Source organism: Dromiciops gliroides, chromosome 2 (assembly GCF_019393635.1).
Source record: "Dromiciops gliroides isolate mDroGli1 chromosome 2, mDroGli1.pri, whole genome shotgun sequence".
NCBI classification, from domain to species: domain Eukaryota; kingdom Metazoa; phylum Chordata; class Mammalia; order Microbiotheria; family Microbiotheriidae; genus Dromiciops; species Dromiciops gliroides.
Genome location: NC_057862.1, coordinates 351,208,479 through 351,229,601, shown reverse-complemented (window position 1 = coordinate 351,229,601; position 21,123 = coordinate 351,208,479). Strand labels below are relative to the sequence as shown.

The 21,123-nt window shown below is 41.7% G+C and overlaps 1 protein-coding gene across 1 annotated transcript in view; it reads right to left on the bottom strand.

Annotated features, from left to right (window-relative positions):
- Window positions 1-867: 867 nt before the first annotated feature.
- The window catches only part of SH3TC2 (SH3 domain and tetratricopeptide repeats 2), a 75,405-nt gene continuing 55,149 nt past the window's right edge, over window positions 868-21,123 (bottom strand). Inside the window, exons 12-16 of the mRNA XM_043986442.1 lie at window positions 16,958-17,108; window positions 15,740-15,862; window positions 15,221-15,371; window positions 3,184-3,380; window positions 868-1,748 (exon numbers count right to left, since the gene is read on the bottom strand). Coding sequence (XP_043842377.1) covers window positions 1,557-1,748; window positions 3,184-3,380; window positions 15,221-15,371; window positions 15,740-15,862; window positions 16,958-17,108 — 814 coding nt within the window. The 3' untranslated portion in view covers window positions 868-1,556. The remainder of the gene's footprint in view (window positions 1,749-3,183; window positions 3,381-15,220; window positions 15,372-15,739; window positions 15,863-16,957; window positions 17,109-21,123) is intronic.

The following is a 21,123-nucleotide window of genomic DNA, read 5'->3' as shown; positions in this document are numbered from 1 at the left end:
GCTAGTAAGTGTTAAGTGTCTGAGGCCGGATTTGAACTCAGGTACTCCTGACTCCAGGGTGAGTGCTCTATCCCCTGTGCCACCTAGCCGCCCCACCCCCCATGGGGACTTGTTAAAAGAACAAGGGCTATTTAGCCTGGAGAAGAATAGATTGGGAGATGAAGGAGCATGATAAATGCCTTCAAAATTTCTAAAGGGTTGTCATAAGGAAGAGGGATTAGTCATGTTCTGCTAGTCCTCAGAAAGCAGAACTGGGAGTGACAGGGGGAGAGTCTTAGAAGAAGATTTTGGCTCAATTTAACGCAGAATATCCAAATAATTAAAGCTATCCAAAGGTGGAATGTAAGGGAGAGGGCTTCTGGTCTTCAGATGAAATCAACCAGAGTCTAAATGAGCACTTATTAGAGATGCTATAGAACGGGACTCCTGCTCACATCCGGGTTGGAATGGAAGGCCTCAGAAGTCCCTCCCAGCTCTGAGATTCTGGGATTATTCTTAGGCAATTAGTCAACAAACAAATAATGTTAAGGAGGTAGAGCTCTGACTTGAGTAGGAGAGCAGAACAGTCTATTCTCTTCTCTGGCATGGGACCTAGAAAAAAATAACAACACACACAGTAGTGGTCTTTCCCTGAGAAAAGCCCACCAAAGGGTCTTAGAAACTCCAAACTCTCTTCCCATTTTGTCCATTAGCAATGGAATCCTTGGCCTCAAGGTCTTTCATTTCATAGTTCAAATAATTAAATCCAACAATGATTTATTAAACACCTACTATATATTCAAGGTGCTATTTATAATAATAATAATAGCCAGCACTTTAAGGTTTGCTAAGGGCTTTACATATGTTAATTATTTTTAACCTCACAACCCCTGTGGGGTAGGTGCTATTATTATCCTCATTTTACAGATAAGGAAACTGAGGCACAGAGAGGTTAAGTGACTTTCCCAGGATCACACAGTTAGTTAGGCAATTTGAACTATTGAGAAAGAGCATGTACCAAAGAGACCTGGCCCAGGAATCAACAGCCCCAGTTTTGTATGCTGGCTTTCCTGCTAACTGGCTATGTGACCTTGAACAAACTATTTGCATTTTCTGGGCCCTCCCTTTTTTAGATGGATGATATGATCTACTAGGTCTTTTCCAGATGTGAAGTTTTGTGTTCTCTGTTCTAAAGTTTGATCCACCTCGAACATGCTATGTTTTAAGGCAAGGAATTCTTAAACTTTTTCCACCTGTGACTCCTTTTCACCCTAGAAATTTTACACAACCCTGGGTATATAGGTATGTAAAACAGGTATACATAACCTTTTACTGTTGCCACATTTTTCATGACCCCCCACATTCAGTTATGCGATCCCATATGGGGTTATGCCCCACAGTTTAGGAAGCTCGGTTCTAAGGCACTTTGGCTCTGGTACTCTATGCATCATGTTCTCTGGTTTCTTCCAGGTTTAATGCCCTATGAATCTCTGATGACTCCAGGTCAATCTATGATGGCTCCAGCCAGGTCAAGTAGACTACCTTCGGTTGACATGTGACAAAGCCTCAATAGCCTCTCAGAGGGCAGGTCCTCCACCACTCAGCCACCTGGCCCTCTCAGCAGACTGGCCCCCTGGGCGGCTACACCACAGTGGGCTGTGAGTGATGGTCTTCAGTTTGCTCCGAATTGAGTCCTGTAATTTGCTGTCACCCAGTTGAATAGCTGCTGCAAGGGCCAGCAGGAAGTAGTCAGTGGCATCATGGGCATCCTAATAAAAAAAAATAAGAATAAAGAGAAAGTTACTAGGATGTATTCTTGCTAGAGGAGGCCCAAGCAGTAACATTCCTTAAGCTTATTTGGTCTCCTAGGCATATTGGGGGAGGTTTTGGAAGGGGTTAGGGAAAAAAAAAACGTGCAGACTAACTTTCTGCCCTGCCTGCAATCACTAATGCCCAAAGACAGAAAGGGTAGAAAGAAGAAGAGCTACTTTGGATGGAACAGTGATATCTAGTTTTCACGAAATCTTTGAGTAGGGAATAGTGTGGTGTGGTCAAAAGTAATACTGAACTTAAAATAAGAAAGCCTGGGTTTTAGTTCTTTTTCTAATCCTAAGTAGCCTTATAACTTTGGACAAATCACTTGTCCTAGCTGAGCCTGTTTCCCTATCTGCAAAATAGAGATAACACCAATAGGACAGGGCTGTAGTAAGCAACGTATTTTATAAGCCTTAAAGTGGGTGGTGTATTCTCACTCTCCCACATTTCTCCTGTCCATACTCTTCTCTCCACACTGGTAGTCACTATGTTAATTCAAGCTCTTATCACCTCTCATCTGGATGATTACAACAATCTAATGGGTCTCCTTGCCACAAGCTTCTCCCTATTCCAATCTTTCCTCCACACAATTGCCAAACTTAACTACCTTAATCAGTAAAGTCCAGAGGCTCCCTATTAATTCAAGGATCAAATATAAAATCCTTGATTAGAAATTTGAAGTCCTTCACAGCCTGGCACCAATGTCATTTTGTTTTTTATGCATCATTCCCCTTCACATACACTTCTGACTCTGGGAATTTTCTCTGGCCTGGAATACACTCCTTTCTCACCTCTGCCTTTCCTTCAAGGCTCAGGACCAATAGCACTTTTCTACACAAAAGCCTTTCCTGATTCACCTGCCCCCCATTACTTACTATCTTTATATACTCATATTTTTTTATTTATTTTGGGGGGGTTCAGGGCAATGAGGGTTAAGTGACTTGCCCAGGGTCACACAGCTGGTAAGTGTCAAATGTCTGAGGCCAGATTTGAACTCAGGTCTTCCTGAATCCAGAGCTGGTGCTTTATTTATTGTGCCACCTAGCTACCCCCATCATATGTCTTTATATCTCCAATACCTAGCACAGTTCATGGCACATAGTAAATACTTAATATTTGCAGATTAACCATTAATAAATGGTCAGAAACTGTATAAATATGATTTATTACAGAACTTAAGTTCCTTGAGAGCAGGAACTATTTCATCTTTGTATCCTCAACACTTAGAAAAGTGCCTGTCATACAGTAAGCACTTAAATGATTTTTGACTGACTGACTGACTCTTTTTACCTTTTGACTGGGTGAGCTAAAACTGCAATTTATGATATAAGTTGCTATGCAGCCCAACCTCAAACTGTTTTAGGGACCTCTTGGGATGAAAAATCTGACCTTAAGCTGGTTGAGGGTCATGTGGCCCAAGCGACTGTAGACCTTAGCGTAGTACAGTGCCTCCTGAGAAGAGTACATCCAGGGTGGACAGAGGCTCAGTGTCTTCAGGTAGCAATCTTCAGCCATCTCGTACATATGGAGAGAGTAGTAGACTGTGGCCAGGCGATGAAAAGCCACCAGTTTTTGTAGCCGATCTCCTGAAAAGAGAAGGAGGGATTCTGCAACATAGTGTCATGATGGAGGAATGAAAGCATAGGGGCCAAATTTTAATTGGGGAGTGTTAATTAGGTGGCTCACGGCAATATTGGAGCAAGGAAGGAGATTAATAGCCTCTTTCAAAACCAGAACAGGGTTTGCTAGCAGGAAAACAAATTCAAAACAAAAATAAGATTAATAGAACTAGGGACAAAGTCTCTCTCTAGCTCACATGCCAGAATGGCAAATCTCCTCCCTTCTCCTTCCCAGCAAGCCCCAGGCCATCCACACACACAGCCCCCAAGGTAATTGGCTGGCAGCCCTGATTGACAGTCACATGACTGCCCTCACTGGGCTTCCAGTCATTATAATTTTGCCAGGCCCTGTAGGCGTCAGTGTGTGGTGATGACATGAGCTTCCAGTGCCATGGTGACAGCTATAGCCAGTGGGTGGAGCACCATGCCAGTGCAGAGGCAAGGCACCTGAGCCATAGCCGGTGTGCGTGCTGGGGCTTTTAATTTTAGCCAAAAGATGGGGTCATAAAAACTTCAGATCACAATTAATTCTTTACAAAAGGTAACCTAAGGCAGCTCTTCTCCTGCCTTACCAAGCAAATCCAATAAACAAGCACCATTTCAAAGGGCAATAAACAATAGAATGATAGAAAAGTGATGGGGGAAGCACAACAAAGTCATTTTTATTGGAAAAAGGAGCCAATGACCAAGTTGTTATCCTATATCTTTTGATGTTTTTGCCCAGCCTCCTCCTTCTCCCATAGCCAACACTGGGCAGGGAAGTCTAACTTCCCCTTGGGTTGGCTGCAATCTTTGGCACAGATTTCTGGAATTATCCTCTTGGGAGTGTTCCATAAGAAAAAAATGTATCCAAGGTAGGATTGTCCCTTAATTAGAACAGCCCTGAATCTCATTAAAAAAGAAATGGGTCAGCTGTGGAGGAGCATGGAATGTGGGAAGAAAGACTGAGGAGGAAGAAGACCTGAAATTTGAATTGAATGGCTGTTCCATAGAATTCAGTAGGAAACAAGCAACCAGTAGAAGGAATATGAGAGAAGTGGAGAAGAAACCCACTTGCCAAAGTTCTTCTATGTGCACAGAGTAGTATGGGTGCTGTCTCAACCATCCCCCTGTGGTGAGCCTAAAAACTGATAAGTCAGTCTCATAGAGGAGGATAAAGCCCAGAATGGTGGGACTGATAAAGGTGATGAATAGACCCAAATATGGCCACTACTTGGGCTTCCTATAGCAGTAAGCTCACTGGTCAGTCTCACCTATTGAAAGATACAGAGCTTGTTCAATCTTGGTATATTAATAGAACAAAGAACTTACAGAAAGAGATAGGAGGCTGGGCCTTCAGAAGAAAAAGGGCTAGTAGTAAGAAAAATGTTTTCAACAAAGATATTTTTAAATGGCAATTAGTAATGAGGAAATATAAAAATTCACTCAGGAGTTATGAACAAAAATTCAAGAGTCTTCTTAATAAACAAGTAGCTTGTAACAAAGGCAACTGAGGCAAAATTTTCTGGGAAAGGTGAAAAATATTTAGAACAAATTTTGAAAGATCCCCTGAAATGACAAATGAAGCAACTCCAGTGGTTAGAGTGATGGGCCTGAAATCAAGAAGACCTGAGTTCAAATGTGGTGTCAGATACTTACTAAATGTATGAACCTAGGCAAGTCACTTAACCCTGCTTGCCTCAGTTTCCTCATCTGTAAAATGAGCTATAACAGGAAATGGTAAACTAATGTAGTATCCCTGCCAAGAAAACCATAAATGGTGTCATGGAGAGTCAGAAATGACTGAAACAACTGAACAACAACAACAAATGTATAACTAGGTTGGAAACCAATTGTGAGGGGCTTTAAATGGCAAATGGGAGTTTGTATGTGATTCCATACACAACAGGGAGCCACTGAAGTTTACTAAACAGGTTACTGACATGGTTGAACTTGAAGTATAGGAAAACCATTTTGGAAACTATGTAGTTGATGGGTCAGATAGAGAAGACACAAGTCAAGGTGGCCAATATTGAGGTTATTATAAAAGTCCAGGTAAGAGGTGATGAGGAGCTAAAAGTAGGGTAGAAACCATAAGATTAAGTAGAAAGAAGGGGACAGATAGAGAAATGTTAAGTAGGTAAATGCACAAAATTTGGCAACTTGTTAAATATAGGGGAAGTGGCACAGCAAGAGAGACTGTATGACCTTGTGGGACCAAAATGATGGTGGGAGCCTCAGTAGAAATTGGGAAGTGGGGGAAGCTAGGTGGTGCAGTGGATAAAGCACCGGCCCCAGATTCAGGAGGACCTGAGTTCAAATCTGGCCTCAGACACTTGACACTTACTAACTGTGTGACCCTGGACAAGTCACTAAACCCTCATTGCCCCACAAAAAAAAAAGACAAAAGAAAAAAGAAATTGGGAAGCATATTTGAGAGGAAAGATAATGAGTTCTTTCAACTCTTTCAATTTGAGAAGCCTATGGGATACCCATTTGGAAATGTCCAACAGGCAGCTGGTGATATTGGACAGGGGATTAGGGGAAAGAGTATATATAGTCTGAAAATATAGGCCTGGAAATCATCTGCAAAGGGAAGATAATTAAATCCATGGGAGTTTTTGGAGTCATCAAGAGGGAGTGACTAGAAAAGGGTGTGGGCAGAACCTACAAATAGGGGCTGGAATATGGATTATTACCCAGCAAAGGTGAGTGGAAAGAAGCAGTAAGAACAATAGGAAGGTTAAGTAATGAAATGTTTGTTTTTATGTGGAACAAAGGCAGAGCATTGGACACATTTGTGAATGTAGGATGAGGGAGACTTTTTGTTTGCTCTTTGACTTTCTATTACCCCCCCAAAAAAAAAGCCAGCTCATTGCTAAGACACAGCTTCTTAAACTTTTTCTACCTGCCCAAGAAATTTTTACGGTACCCCAGTGTGTATAGGTATATAGAACAGGTATACATAACCTTTTACTGTTGCCAACTTTTTTGTGACCCCCACATTCAGTTACATAGCCCCATATGGGGTCAGAACCCACAGTTTAAGAAGCTAGGATCTAAGATACATCGAGAAGGCAAAGAGCCTTTATTGTGTTAAATAATTTAAGGAGCAAAATGTCTAATTAGAAAAATTAGGTGGAGAGCAGTTGGAAAAAATTAATTAACCAATCTGATTTCCTCATTTGTAAATCAATATTATAGCTGGTAGGGAAATCAATCAATCAACAGGCATTATTAAGAAGCAAATATGTACAAGGCCTTGTGTCAAGCCCTGGGGATAAAAAGACCATAATCAAATAGTCTTTGACCTCAGAGAAATTAATTTCTATGGCTTGATACAAATGAACACAAGCTTATATTTATCATAACAATATTAAAATAAGGAACTCACCTAAGATGAGAAGTGTTAGGGTTGGGGTGAGGGGCAAAGATAAAACAGGATCCTGATTTGTGAGGAGAGGAGAATGCGAGATTTTCACTTTCTCCCATTGCCTTCAGGGTGGGATACAACAGAATAAGGATATAACTTTGTGGCTGGGAGGGGAGATCATAGAGGAAAGAGTGGGCATTAGTTTTAGCCAACAGAAAGGGAATGATTTGACAGTACTGCAAAGCAACCTCACAAAGGTAGGAGGGGTGAGACTAGGGTCTTACAACAGGGAAGATTAGTTATTGCATTCATATGAGCTGAGAAAAGCAAGAGTAAAATAGCAAATAAAAGGGACATAGAGACACACATAGAGAGAGACAAGATAATCAGAGAGACAGCAGAAAGAAGGAGAGAAAAAGAAGGGGAGGAAGAGATGAAGGAGAAAGTGGGAGAGAGGAAAGATAGGGGAGGTGAAGAGAGGGAGAGGGAGAGGGGGAGAGAGAGAGAGAGAGAGAGAGAGAGAGAGAGAGAGAGAGAGAGAGAGAGAGAGAGAGAGAGAGAATATAAAAATTTAAAAGTACATACAGGCAGGAGAGTAGGAGGAAGAAGGCACTGTGGGGAGGATATTGGGTGTTAATCAAAACGACCCATAGAGAGTATGTTCTGGTTTAAAAGAGGGAGAAAAACACCTATGTACCTAAGAGAAGACACGAACTTAACAATTATAATCATGAATATGAATGGATTAAATTCTCCAATTAAAAAAAGACAAAACCCAACAACTCACTGAATTCAAGAAACACATGTAAAACAAAGATACATAAAAATGAAAATGAAGGGATGGAAAAACAAAACTATTATGCCTTAGCTTCAATAAAAGCAGAAGTTTCAATCATGATTAGAAGTAAAAGCAAAGATGAAATGATATCAAGAGAGAAAAACTGGGAAATTATATTTTTAAAGGCACCACAGGCAATGAACAAATACCAAGTCTAAATATATATTGACCAAATGGCATAACTGCTAAATTCTTTTTTTTTTTTTTTTTTGGAGGATAATGGGGGTTAAGTGACTTGCCCAGGGTTACACAGCTAGTAAGTGTCAAGTGTCCGAGGCCAGATTTGAACTCAGGTACTCCTGAATCCAGAGCCAGTGCTTTATCCACTGTAGCACCTAGCTGCCCTCGTAACTGCTAAATTCTTAAAAGTTAACTAACTTATGAAAAGACACTAGTGTTAACATGACAATACAAATACCCAGAGCTGGATATATATAAAAAAGAAAGATAAAACAAGGAGAAAAAGAAAGAATTGAACAAAGTGTTAAAAAAGTTAGATTGATTGACCATCATGACTTCTAAATGAAAATATTAAAGAATACAAATATGTCTCAGCATTCTATGGAATCTTTACCCAAAAAACTGATTATATGTTAAGGCTTAAAAAGAACAAGAAACAAATGTAAAAAGGCAGAAATAACAAACATCATTTGTAAACCATAAAGTAGCAATAAATAAAGGAAATATGATTAAAGATGCAGACCTAAGAAGAAAGTAATTACAGTCATTAAATGGAGAGTAAATAATGTGGGAGTCCAAGAACAAATCAACTGCTGATTGTACATTTTCAAATGGATGGGCACTTCATATTCAACATGTACAAAACAGAACTGATTATTTTTCCCCCAAAACCAATCTCTTTTCTTAATTTTCCTACTTCTAACCAGGAAGGAACAAGGTCCCAATGTTTGCAACTTCTGAATCTCTTCAATCCTATACCTCTTCAACTCTTCACTCTTCAATCCTATACCATCACTACCACCCTACCCTCTAATCCAAGAAAACTGGGTGGTACAGTGAAGAGAGTGCTAGGCCTGGAATCCGGAAGATATGAGTTCAGATCTGGCCTCAGACACTTGTGTAACCTTGGGCAAGTCACATAACCATTGTCGGCCTCAATTTCCTTAACTGTAAAATGGGGATGAAAATAGCACCTACCTGGGGCCATCTAGGTGGCGCAGTAGATAAAGCACAGGCCCTGGATTCAGGAGGACCTGAGTTCAAATCCGGCCTCAGACACTTGACACTCACTAGCTGTGTGACCCTGGGCAAGTCACTGAATCCTCATTGCCCCACAGAAAAGAAAAAAAGAAAAGAAAGAAAAGAAAGAAAATAGTACCTATCTACATAGCACCTACCTTCCAGAGTTGTTATGAGTATTGAATGAGATAACATTTGTAAAGTGCTTGGCACAGGCTCTGGTGCATAATAGATGCTTGGTTTCCTTCCTTCCTTTTCAAGTCTTATCACTTCTGCCTCCACAGAATCTCTAACACGCAGCCCTTTCTCACATGCCCAATCCACCAGTTCATGCCTTTAGCAAGTCTTCCCACAGCTTCCAAAGTAGCATTACTAAAACCCAAGTCTGAGCTGTCATACCCCTGGCTAGAAGCCCCAAAGATCAAACGCAAACTCTTTTGTCTGAAATGTAAAGTCCTTAACAATCTGACCCCAGCCCACTTTGCCATATTTGTTACATTTTACTCCTTTTTATGCACTCTCCAGTCTAGCCAAACTAGTATGGATATATGTATGTGTACATATATGTATATATGTGTGTGTATTTCTATTCAGACACATACATAGATACCTATATACAAACATGCATGTATATGAGTATATATGTGCGTGTATATGTATATCACACAATACACACACACACACATATATATATATATTTGTATTTATTTATATGTGTCTATATTCTTTCCCCTGATAGAATGTAGGCTCTATAAGGGCAGGAACTGTTTCCCTTTTGTCTTCCTTAAACCCATAGTCCTATGACCTTATCCCTGAGCTTCCCCGCCCTCTTTCCTTAATCTCCTGATTCCCCTTTTCCCCACCAGAGGCCCTGGTCATGTCCCTGATCCCATTTCCAGCCCTCACGCCACCACACTTTACCAAAGGAGACATCATTCCTACTCTTTATTCTTTCATGCCCTGACCCTGTCATCTCTCCTCCAGCCCCCAAAGGTAGCCAACATGTCTCCTTATTTCTTCTCTAGGCTAAACCTTGGTTCCTTCAACTGACTTTCTTGTGTCATGGCACATTCTCAATTTTTCTCTTTGCAGCCACCAGAGTGAATCTAATTCTTCTTCTATTTTATCAGTCTTAAAATACTAGAAAACAACTGTGTCTCTCCCTCCTTCCCTTCTCTCACTGAGTCTTCTTTTCTCTAGGTTAAACCCTGCCCTGCCTCCCCCAGAACCTTTAACTGGTTTCTAACCTCTTTACTATCTTGGCACCATCTTCTGGTTGTCCTCCACTCCCCTCTGACTGTCCTTCAGTTTGTCAATGTCATTCCTAAAATGTGGCTGCCAGAATACTCTAAACATGGTCTGACCAGGAAGAGTACAATGGTACTGTCACCTTCACAGTACTGGACTCTATGCCTTCTTCTCTTAATGCAACATCAGTTTTCATTAGCTTTTTTGACTGCCATCCAAAAAGATCCTATCTAATCCAAAAAACAACATGGTAGGAATCAGTCTCCAAAAAATACATGAAAAATCAGCTTTGACCTCAAGGAAATTATAGTCTACTGGAGGGGAACACGTGTAAGCAGGAGAGAGAGCATTAGCAACTAAGTAGATAAGGAAAGACTACCTGTGGAGCATGAGCAGAGGCTTGGAGGGAGGGAGGGAGGTACTCTCAGAGTGTGAAGTTAGGAGAAGGAATTCCAGGAAATGAGAAAACCTATGCAAAGGTAGAGGTGGAGAGTGGAAAGCCATTATCTGTTGGCATATTGAATTTTGATCTATTGAAGCTCACAGATGTTCATAAAGCTAACTTTGAAGAAGCAGCATGTTATGTTAGCAAAAGCTATGACTTGGGCCCAGAGGACCTAGGTTTAAGTTCCACCTCCAACTATCTACATAACCTTGGACAAATGACTTCATCTCTCTAAGACTCACTTCCCTCATCTGTAAAATGGAGATATAATAACAATAATTGCTTGATACCTCCCTCCTGTGGAGGCTTGTGAGGAAAGTATTTTGTAAACCTTAAATGGCTACAGGAATGCAAGCTATCTTTGCACGAGACTGTTTCTGTGGGAAAATGCATGTTCCCAAACAAGAAACAAACTTTGGATCCCAGCCTGCAGCAAAGTGGGAACTCCCTGTACACACAATAAAAGTCAGCTCCGTCACCAAAGGCCTTGGGCTGATACACTCTCATGTGGTAATAGGAACAGTAACATGATCTAGATCCTTACAGGGTGGGCAGGGCCTGTGTCCTATTTGTGTCTTCCTAGAATCAGCACAATGTATCACATAGATGAGGTTCTTTGTAAATGTTCCATGGGATGAGTTCATATACTGTGTGACTAGGAAGAGACCTCAAGGATTATCTAGTCTAATCCATTCCTGAATAGAAGTCACCTCCAAAAGAACATTCAAAGCAGCCATATGGGCCAGGATGAGGGAAGGTAGGGGGCCAGGCATCCCCAAACATGTCTGACTTTCTATTATTCTTTTTCTTTGGAAGAAAACATTAGCAGGCAGAGACCAAGCTGTGTAAGGACTTAATGTGGATATACTAGAGTGTCTGTATAATAAAGCATAATTGCCAATACTTATATCATGCTCTGCAGTTTACCAAGTGCTTTACATATATTAACACATTTGATCTTCTGCTGTAACTACTAGAGGTATTGCCTTCATTAGATGGATAAAAACAATGATATTCAGCCAAATATAGAGACATGCCAGTGGTCACACAGCTCGTCAATAGAAAGCTGGGATGCAAGCCTGGGTTTCTCCTGACTTCCAGGTCTAGAGTTCCTTATATTGTATGATATTGCACAGATAAGTTTGGTCTCCATAAGTCGTCCTCTAAAAATACTATTGGATCAAGGCATGTCATTTCAAGAGAGGGACTAGAGGAGGCTCCATAGAGAAAGTTATGGAATAATAGCAAGAATATTAAACTCACAGAGTCAGTAGACCTAAGTTTGAATCCCTAGTTGACTACTTAGGAGCCATGTGATCCAGGCCTCAGTTTCCGGATTTGTAAAATTGCCTTTTTGTTGCTCATACCCGTGATTTCATCAGTGTAGGGCACTCCCTTGTATGAAAACTCTATGTACTGAAGGAGATGGACAACTCATCAGTGACTAATAGTTTTAGGGATATGCCCAGGCACTGAGAGCTTAAGTGACCTGCCCTTGGCTGCTTAGTGTATTTAAAAGGTAGAACTTGAACCCAGATCTTCCTGTCTCCAAGGCCTGTCTTCTATCTACTATGCCACATACATATGGTCACCCTGCAATGGTTATCCTGGGGGAAGATGCAAAGTTTGGCTATGACAGAGTTCCTGCTTTCATGGAACTCATGGTCTAGTAGGAGGAAAAACTATGCATCAAGAGAACTAGGTTATGGTGTATTACATGTTCTGAAGTCACCATAAAATAGGGTCTTGCATTTCCAACTGCCTCTTAGATATTTCAAACCAGATGTCCCATAGACATTTCACATTCATCACGTCCAAAATGGAGCTCATCATCTTTCCCCCCAAGTCCTCTCCTCTGACTGTCAAGGGGACCCTGTCATTGCATTCACCCAGGCAAGCAACACAGGTGTCATCTTCCATTGTTCACTCATGCTCACATTCTCATATTCAATCTTTTCTCTAATCCTGTCATTTCTACCTCCAAAATATCTCTGGCATACTTCCCCTTCTCTCCTCTGACCCTGCCACTACCCTGTTACAGGCCCTCATCACCTCACACCTGCTGGCAGGCCTCCCTCCAACCCCAGTCTATCCTCCACGTAGCTTCCAAAGTGATCTTCCTAAAGGGCAGATCTGCCCTCATCACCCACCTACTCAGTAAACTCCAGTGGCTCCCTATTACTTTCTGAATCAAATATAAAATCCTCCATTTAGAATCGAAAATTGTTCACAATATGGCCTCTTCCTAATATTCCAGTCTTATATTATCCACTCCTCTCCATGCACTCTATAATCCAGTGACACTGACCTTCTCTCTGTTCCCTTGGCATGACACTCCATCTCCTCTATATGGCCCCTTTTCCTGGACTGCTCACCCTCCTCACCTCTACCTCCTGGTTTCAAGACTCAGCTCAAATCCTACCTTCTTCAAAAACCCCTTTCCAGTCTTTCTCATTCTTCACTGCTATTGCTTTTCCTCTGGGGCAGCTAGGTGGCACAGTGGTTGGAGCACTGAGTTCAAATTTGATCTCAGACACTTACTAGCTGTGTGATGCTGGGCAAGTCACTTAACTACAATTGCTACATCTTGATAATATATCTTGCCACTGGACTCAGATGGCTCTGGAGGAGAGAGTGAGGTTGGTGGCTTTGTGCAGCCACTTAAAAATCCAAGTCACTTGCAAGTCATGTCATCACTGTGATGTCATGGTCCTCTTCAAGAGGGAAGGACAAATGGGGGCAGCTAGGTGGCACAGTGGATAAAGCACCGGCTTTGGATTCAGGAGTACTTGATTTTCAAATCCGGTCTCAGACACTTGACACTTACTAGCTGTATGACCCCGGGCAAGTCACTTAACCCTCATTGCCCCGCAAAAACAATAAAAACAAAAACAAAAAATAAAAATAAATTAAAACGAAGGAAGGACAAATGACAATAACAAACTTTTCCTCTTAAATGATGAGCTTTCATTTATTTTATATAAATTTTGTATTACAATGTTTTGCATGCCATCTCCTCTATTAGAATGGAAGTATCTTAAGGGCAGGGTCTGTTTTTGCCTTTGTAACATAAGCACTTAGCATGAGGCCTAGAACATAGTAAGCATTTACTAAATGTTTGTTTACTTACTACCTAGAACTGAAAGGAACTTTAGAGTGCATAGATTACAACTTCCTAATTTTTTGTTTTTTTGTTTGTTTTTGCTGGTCACTGAGGATTGACTTGCCCAGGATCACATAGCTAGGAAGTGTCAAGTGTCTGAGGCTGGATTTGAACTCAGGTCCTCCTGAATCCAGGGCTGGTACTTTACCCACTGCGCCACTAGCTGCCCTACAACCTCCTAATTTTACAGATGAAGAAACTGAGGCCCAGAGAGGTTGAGTTAATTACCTAGAGTGACACATTGCCACACCTAACGTCCCTTGTAATTGTAAAATCTCCAAATGGCTTCATTTAAAGAACTACAATGATAAGGAATTGACCACCTCCTGGGCCTTCCATTTCAATTCTGGATATTTTTAATCATAAGGAAGTGTTTTCTCTATATTGATGCAAAGTTGGTCTTCTTCTATCTTCTACTCATTGTTCCAAATTATGTTCTTTGGGGTCATGCAGAATAAATTGAATCCTTCTTCCATATGACAGACCTTCAAATATTTTAATACATCTACACTGAGTCTTGTCTTCTTTGGGTTAAACACTGCTCAGAACCTTCGAATGACCCTTGTGCACAGTAGCCTCCATTCCCTTTACCATCCTGGTCCCCGTCCTCTAGATGTGCTCCATGGATGTCCTCCCTAAAACAGGACACCTTTACTTGAATACAGCACTTCAGATATGGTCTGCCGAGGGCAAAGTACAGGAGGATTATCACCTCCCTCATTCTGTGCAAAATCTTTTCCATTTTATGTAATATAATTATCATTTTTTCATTTTCTGTGATCACCTCTCTGGACATTACATCTTTATGAATGACACCTAAGATGTCATTAACAGCAGCAGCAGCAGCATGACATAGTGGTAGCAGATAGAGAGCTGGCCAGACACAAAGTCAAGAAGACCTGGGTTTGAATTCTGCCTCTGACATATACTGGCCCTGTGACCTTGGACAAATCACTTAAACTCTCAGTACCCTCCTAGCTCTTTAAGTTGGAGAGGAAGTGCCAAGCTTCATTGGTTAAGGGGATTTCCTCATTGGGATACCACTATGCCAATGAAATCACAGATCTTGTCCATCTTCAGACTGTATTAGCTTCTTTGGCTTTTGATTATCATTTACCAAACAAATATTTCTTTCTTAAGTACCTGCTGCATGCAGAGCCCAGTGCCGGGGAAGAAAATGGGGAATTTACCAAGAGTTCTGCTCTCATAGAGCCTACATTCTGGTAGAAGGATAAGAAGTAAATCCAGATAACTATATTACACAGTATTATGTAATTTGAAATTATAGTATCATAGGATTAGAGCTGGAAGAAATGTTAGAGGACATCAAGTCCAACCCTCGATTTTACAGATGAGGAAATTGAGGCTCAGAGAGGTTTATCAATTTGCCCAGGTTCACACAGCTAATAAGTGCCTAAAGAGTAGAATTTATACCCATGTCTTCATGACTCCAAATCAGTTCTTTAGATGTTGTATGTAAAGTTCGTCCCTCTGACACATCAGCTTCCTCCTATGCCCGGCCCCACCTGGAGGGCAGCCCAAGGATGGTTTCCCCACCTACCTGCAATGGTGCTGAGCCTAGCAGCCAAGGTAGCAAATTCCAGTGCTTTGTCATAGCCCTGCAGGGTGAGCTGAAGCTCAGTCAGCTTGTTGAATAGGCGGAGCTCGATGCTGAAAGCCTTTATCCTCCTGGCTATGGGAACAGCTCCACGCTAAGGATAAAGGCAAAATTGAGCCCTCAGCCTTCCCCGACTCTGAGCCCATCCCTGCCACCTTCTCCTGTCCACCCCTCTCCAGGGAGGAAGGGAGGGAACCCCATTCCACACATGCCTCTTTTCTTTAGTCACCCTTTTTGGCTTGGCAGATAACTTTTGACTCAGGACTTAGGGATCTTCTTGTTCCCTATCTTCATTTGATGAAGGAAGAGAGAACTTGAGAGGTTAAGGGACTTACCCAAGGTCATAGAACTAGATTTTAGGACCCCTTTTCTCTAAGTTCTAGTAAAATCGGCCAACATTACTGAATTTCCAGAGGCATGTCTGGTGTACATCAAGAGCTTCCGTGTAGCCACATGAGTTACCCTGTAATATTCAGCTGCTCTGTATCTGTTACGGTTCCCATTGAAATATACATCTCCAGCTCGTTCATAGAGTCTTAGGGCTAGGGAAGGATCCTCAGACTTCAGGGCATTTTGTATGGCTGCCTGCAAGGGAAAATAAACAATAGCTAGGAGAGGAAAAAAAGCCTGCACCCAAGTTAGTATATCATGGACCAACACAGGCTTGATATCTGCATTGTATGTGCCTGGAACCTACCCCCTTTGGTTCCATTTTTGACATTCTTTAATATCTTATGGGCATTGAGGGTATGCACTTGGGATCAATAACCATTTATTAGGACCATAACATCAGGGTGATGTCATGACTTGCAGTGAAATGGATTTAAGGGAGGGCTGTGCAAGGTCACCAACCTCACTCTCTCCTCCAGGGTCATCTGGGTCCAGTGGCAAGATATGTATCAGAGTGACTGGGAGATGGCCCCAGATGTTTTTTAAGGCAACTGGGGTTAAGTAACTTGCCCAGGGTCACACAGCTAGTAAGTGTCTGAGGTGAGATTTGAACTCAGGTCCTCTTGACTCCAGAGCCAGCACAGCTAGATGGTGCAGTGGATAGAGCACTAGCCCTGAAATTGGAAAGACCTGCGTTCAAATGTCACATCAGACACTTACTAGCTGTGTGACCCTGAGCAAGTCACTTAACCCCAATTGCCTTAAAAATATCCAGGGCCATCTCCAGTCATCCTGATACATATCTTGCCACTGGACCCAGATGGCTCTAGAGGAGAGAGGTTGGTGACCATTCACAGTCCTCCCTCACTTAAAAATCCAATTCACTGCAAATCATGACATCACCTCTCTATGTCATGGTCCTCTTCAAGAACAAAGGACAAACAACAACTACCATTTATTAAATGCCTGCTATTGGGCAGCAGGGTTGTATAATAGAGAGAGCACCAGCCTTAAAGTCAGAATACCCAAGTTCAAATCCCCATTCTGTCACCTATTTATCTTCCAGGTTTCACCTTTTCCTGATCTTAACCCCCCTCCTCCTGTTGTGTCTGGCCACCTCCTTCATTAATCTCTTGATTATACTATTCTGTATTCGAGACATCTGTAAATGAATCCTTGAAGGATCTGTGATATCATCTACATGGAAGCCTCCCTCCACCAACACAGGTTGTATCCCATCTATGCCTTGGTAGGCACAATTACACCACAATGCCTGATGCAGATGCCTACCTGAAAATACATCTCTACCAGTTCATCCTCCTGCAAGAGGTAGAGTAGCTGCCCAGCCACCAGCCAGGCTTCAGCAGCTTTGGCCTGGTTCCCTAAGTCAATGAAGATTCTCAGGCTCTCTTTGATACAGGCAAGGGAACGTCTCAAGGACCTGGAAGGGGAAAGAATATAGAGGTAGCACAAAGAGAACATTTTTGGCTGTAAATAAGGCAGGGAAAAAAACTTCAAAATCATAAAAACTGTTTCCTAGTAGAAGGGGCTGCCTTGGGTAGTAGTGAGTTCCTCACCATTGGAGGTCTTTAAGTGAAGGCTAGGTGATCTCTTTTATGGATTGTAGACAGTATTCCTGCTCTGGAAGGATTTTAATTCATGCCCTCTGAGTCCTCTTTCAAGTTTGAAATTCTGCACATCTGAGAGTTAGAAAGACCCTTACAACAAAGGATGTTAGAACAAAAAATGTGAAAGGGCATGGTGTCATTGTAGGGTAAACTGTGGCCCAAGGTCATTCTATGTTTTATTTCCAAAGGTGTTTTCCAGATCTGACATTCTGTGTTCTATGTTTTGTAGGCCCCCAAAGTTCAGACATTCTATTGTCTACCATGCTCCATTGGAACTATTGTTTACACAATCTCGGGGCTTCCTTGCAGTCCCCAGAAAAGGTAATGCCTGGAATTTTGTCCAGGCTGGCCTGCTGCATTCTCCTGACTCCTTTGGGAATGGCTTAGAGAAGACAAGGTCCATAAATCTCCCTTCCAATACTATTTCCTGTTCTGTTGTTGTTCCATTTGGCCTCTCAAGAGGCCTCTGAGATGTGGTTGTTCTTTCTGGGTCTCCAGAGATGACTGCTGGGTATAATTATAGACTGGTCAGTTCACAGAACTGGTCTTTCCTTCTGAGATTCTTCATCTCTGAGCTCACTGTGCTAAACTAGGGGGTATGGAGAATAGGGTATGGAGGATGGGGATATGTATATGGAGCCAACCTTCATTCTCCCACCATGCCACAATGATCCCAACCTAGTCACACCCTGGACTACAAGGTATTAGATTAGGCTGGTCATTGGTTAGGCTATTCAGAAAACAGAATGTCAAGACCACAAAAAGCCAGACCTGGAGAGGACCTTAGAATTTATTCAAATGACTTGCCCAAAGAAACAGTTGATTGCTGAGTCAGTACTTAAACTTAGGTCTTCTTAACAATAATCTAGTCCCCTTCCACTAAAGCATACCACCTCCCCAAGGAACAGACCAATTGCCTAAAGCAATCTCATTTTTAAAATATTGCCTGCAGAGGCAGCTACATGACGAGGTGGATAAAGCACTGGCCCTGGATTTAGGAGGACCTGAGTTCAAATCTAGCCTCAGACACTTGACACTTACTAGCTGTGTAACCTTGGGCAAGTCACTTAACCTTCGTTCCCCTGCCAAAAACTAAAAAATAAACAAACAAATAAACAAATGAATAAATAAAAAAATAAAAATATTGCCTGCCTTCCAGGAGCTTATATTCAGTGGGAGCTAGGGAAGGATGATCTGTACATCGATAAGTAAATATAGAATATGTATATGACACAAATTCTGGAAGTGAATAGGGTAAGCATAGAAAGAACTCTTCCACTGGGTATTAATGGTAAGAATGAGTGTATGGATGGCTCAAATATTGATGGAGTTTGCTAGAACCAGGTAGCAGGATGCTTCTTCACTCCATTCCTCCACTCCACCGAAATCCCAGGGATTGCTGGAGCTACTTCATCTGTCCTTAGCAGCCCTGGTGGGCTCCTGCCTACTTAAATTCTTGAGAGTGAATAAAGACTTCCAGTGTGGACCCTGTAGGTGGTAATCATGTGAGGGAGAGGAGTATAGATCCTACCCCCTGCAAATGTCATGTCAAGCATAATCTTCTGTGGAAACATAAAGGCAAGAGGTCTGTACTCATTTCCAGATTCCATGAACTACAATTGGTTCATTATCCCCAGCAAGAAACATAGGAGATGATAGGAAATGGGATAGCAAAACTACAAAGGATCTTAAAATCAGAATGTCTGACACCCCCCCCCCAAGACACCACAGGACATGGACTTTTAGATCTGGAAAGGATTCTAGAACACAAAGCATAGAATGTTAGAGTCAGAGGGGATCTAATCTTAGAGTCTCAGACTAGGAGGGGACCTTCCTGCTCACCAGATCTGATGCCTACCCTTCCTGATCCATGAATCCCTTCAAAAGTATCACCAAAAAAAAATCTTCCAGCTTCTTCCTAAAGGAAGAATTCAGTGACTTTCAAAGTTCCAATATGATTTTGAAACATCTCTTGAAGTCTTGAAGTCAGAAGCCTATTTGTGTAGGTTCATAGGATGATAAGTTTACAATATAGAGGAGTTGAAATACCAAATGAGATAATTAGGCAGTATAGTAGAGCTAGTACTGGACTTGGAGTCACTAAGACCTAAGTTCAAAACCTCTCTAGTATGCTAACTGTGTGACCCTGGGCAAGTCACTTAACCTCACATCCTCAGTTCACTCAAAAGAAAAAAATGGAGATAATAGTATGATCTATTTTAAAGTGATACACACATATGGGATTTTGCAGACTTAAAGCACTATATAAACATTAGTTGTTGTTGTTGTTGTTATGCCCAATCTTTTAATTTTACAGAGGAAGAAAGAGCCTGCCTCTATATGGGTCAAGCAAAGAAAACTTCCTCATCTGGAAAACAGGGAAATATAATACTTACATAATCTACTTCGCAGAGTTCCTCCAAGGAAAATTTTTATAAGCCTTTAAATACTATAAGAATGGGGGCAGCTAGGTGGTGCAGTGGATAGAGCACTGGCCCTGGAGTCAGGACGACCTGAGTTCAAATCCGGCCTCAGACACTTGACACTTACTAGCTGTGTGACCCTGGGCAAGTCACTTAAACCCAATTGCCTCACCAAATAAATAAAAATAAATAAATACTACAAGAATGCAAATTATAGTTATCAACATCATCTTCATTTTGTACTTAACCTTGCTTCCCTGTCACTTCTCCCCACAGGTTCTAGTTCTGCCCTCTAGGTCCCCCGTAGGCAAGTCTAATACCCATTCTATTTAGAATATCATATTTTTAAACTGGCAATCATGGCCACCCCCAAATCCAAATGAACTATCTCTAATTCTTTCAACCACTTCTCACAGAATATAGCTTTGTCACAAACTCTAGTGAAAATTCCAACTCCAACCCTAGCATTTGCTTGTTTGCCTCCTATTTCTTGCTCTTGAAGGTATGGGACATGCCCTATCAAAGGCTATGGATGCTACTAAAGCATTATTGATTCATTTATATTGGGGGTTCTTAGTCGGTTGTCCATAAAGGGCCACTGGATAGATTTCAGGGAGTCTGTGGACTCGAATGGGGGAAAAATCACATCTTTATTTCAATATAATTGCTTTCCTTCATACTCCTGTGTGGGACAATTATGGATTTGAATCAGATTAAACTCTGAGGATGGGGTATGAAAGATACCTAGCCCCGCCCCCCAGAATAGCTAGCCTCTTGCTTTGCCTAAAAGTTAATTGCTTGCTAAATTCTCACTGTCTCCTTTAAGTTTTATTGTTGAGATAATGGAATTGGGACAGTTCTGTAAACTTTGGGCATGGGGTCTGGGAGATATCCAGTCCCCCAGTAAGTTTTATTACTTGTCACAGTTCTACCAATTAGCACTATTTACTTTACTTCTGCTTAGTTCTCACATGCCAGCTACACCTTAGTTTATGGCCTGTAATAAAAAACTCCCCTCTTACATGCCAGAATCCCAGTCCCTGTCATGATAAATTGCAGTCAGATAAGGGAGTGATTTCTGCCTCCCTCTTTCTTTGACATTCCTCAGACTTGTACCCCTTCCCCTTCTCCCCTTTGTTCTTGGACATGTCTCCATACATGGATCACGAGCTGGGTACGCACCTTGGGTGAGGCAGGATTGGATGTTAGATTGTGAGTTCATCCACCCTAGGTGTATGTGGGGACAGTCCTTTTCAAGATTACTATAAAAACCTAGAGGATTGGGCCTATCTTTGCAAGACTTCAATGTGTAATTGGGTTTTGCCCATCCTCATGAGGATGTAATAAATCTGTCTCTGCTTGACTTGGTGGTCTCCTCGAGTTATTTGGGTAAACTGAGGCAGTT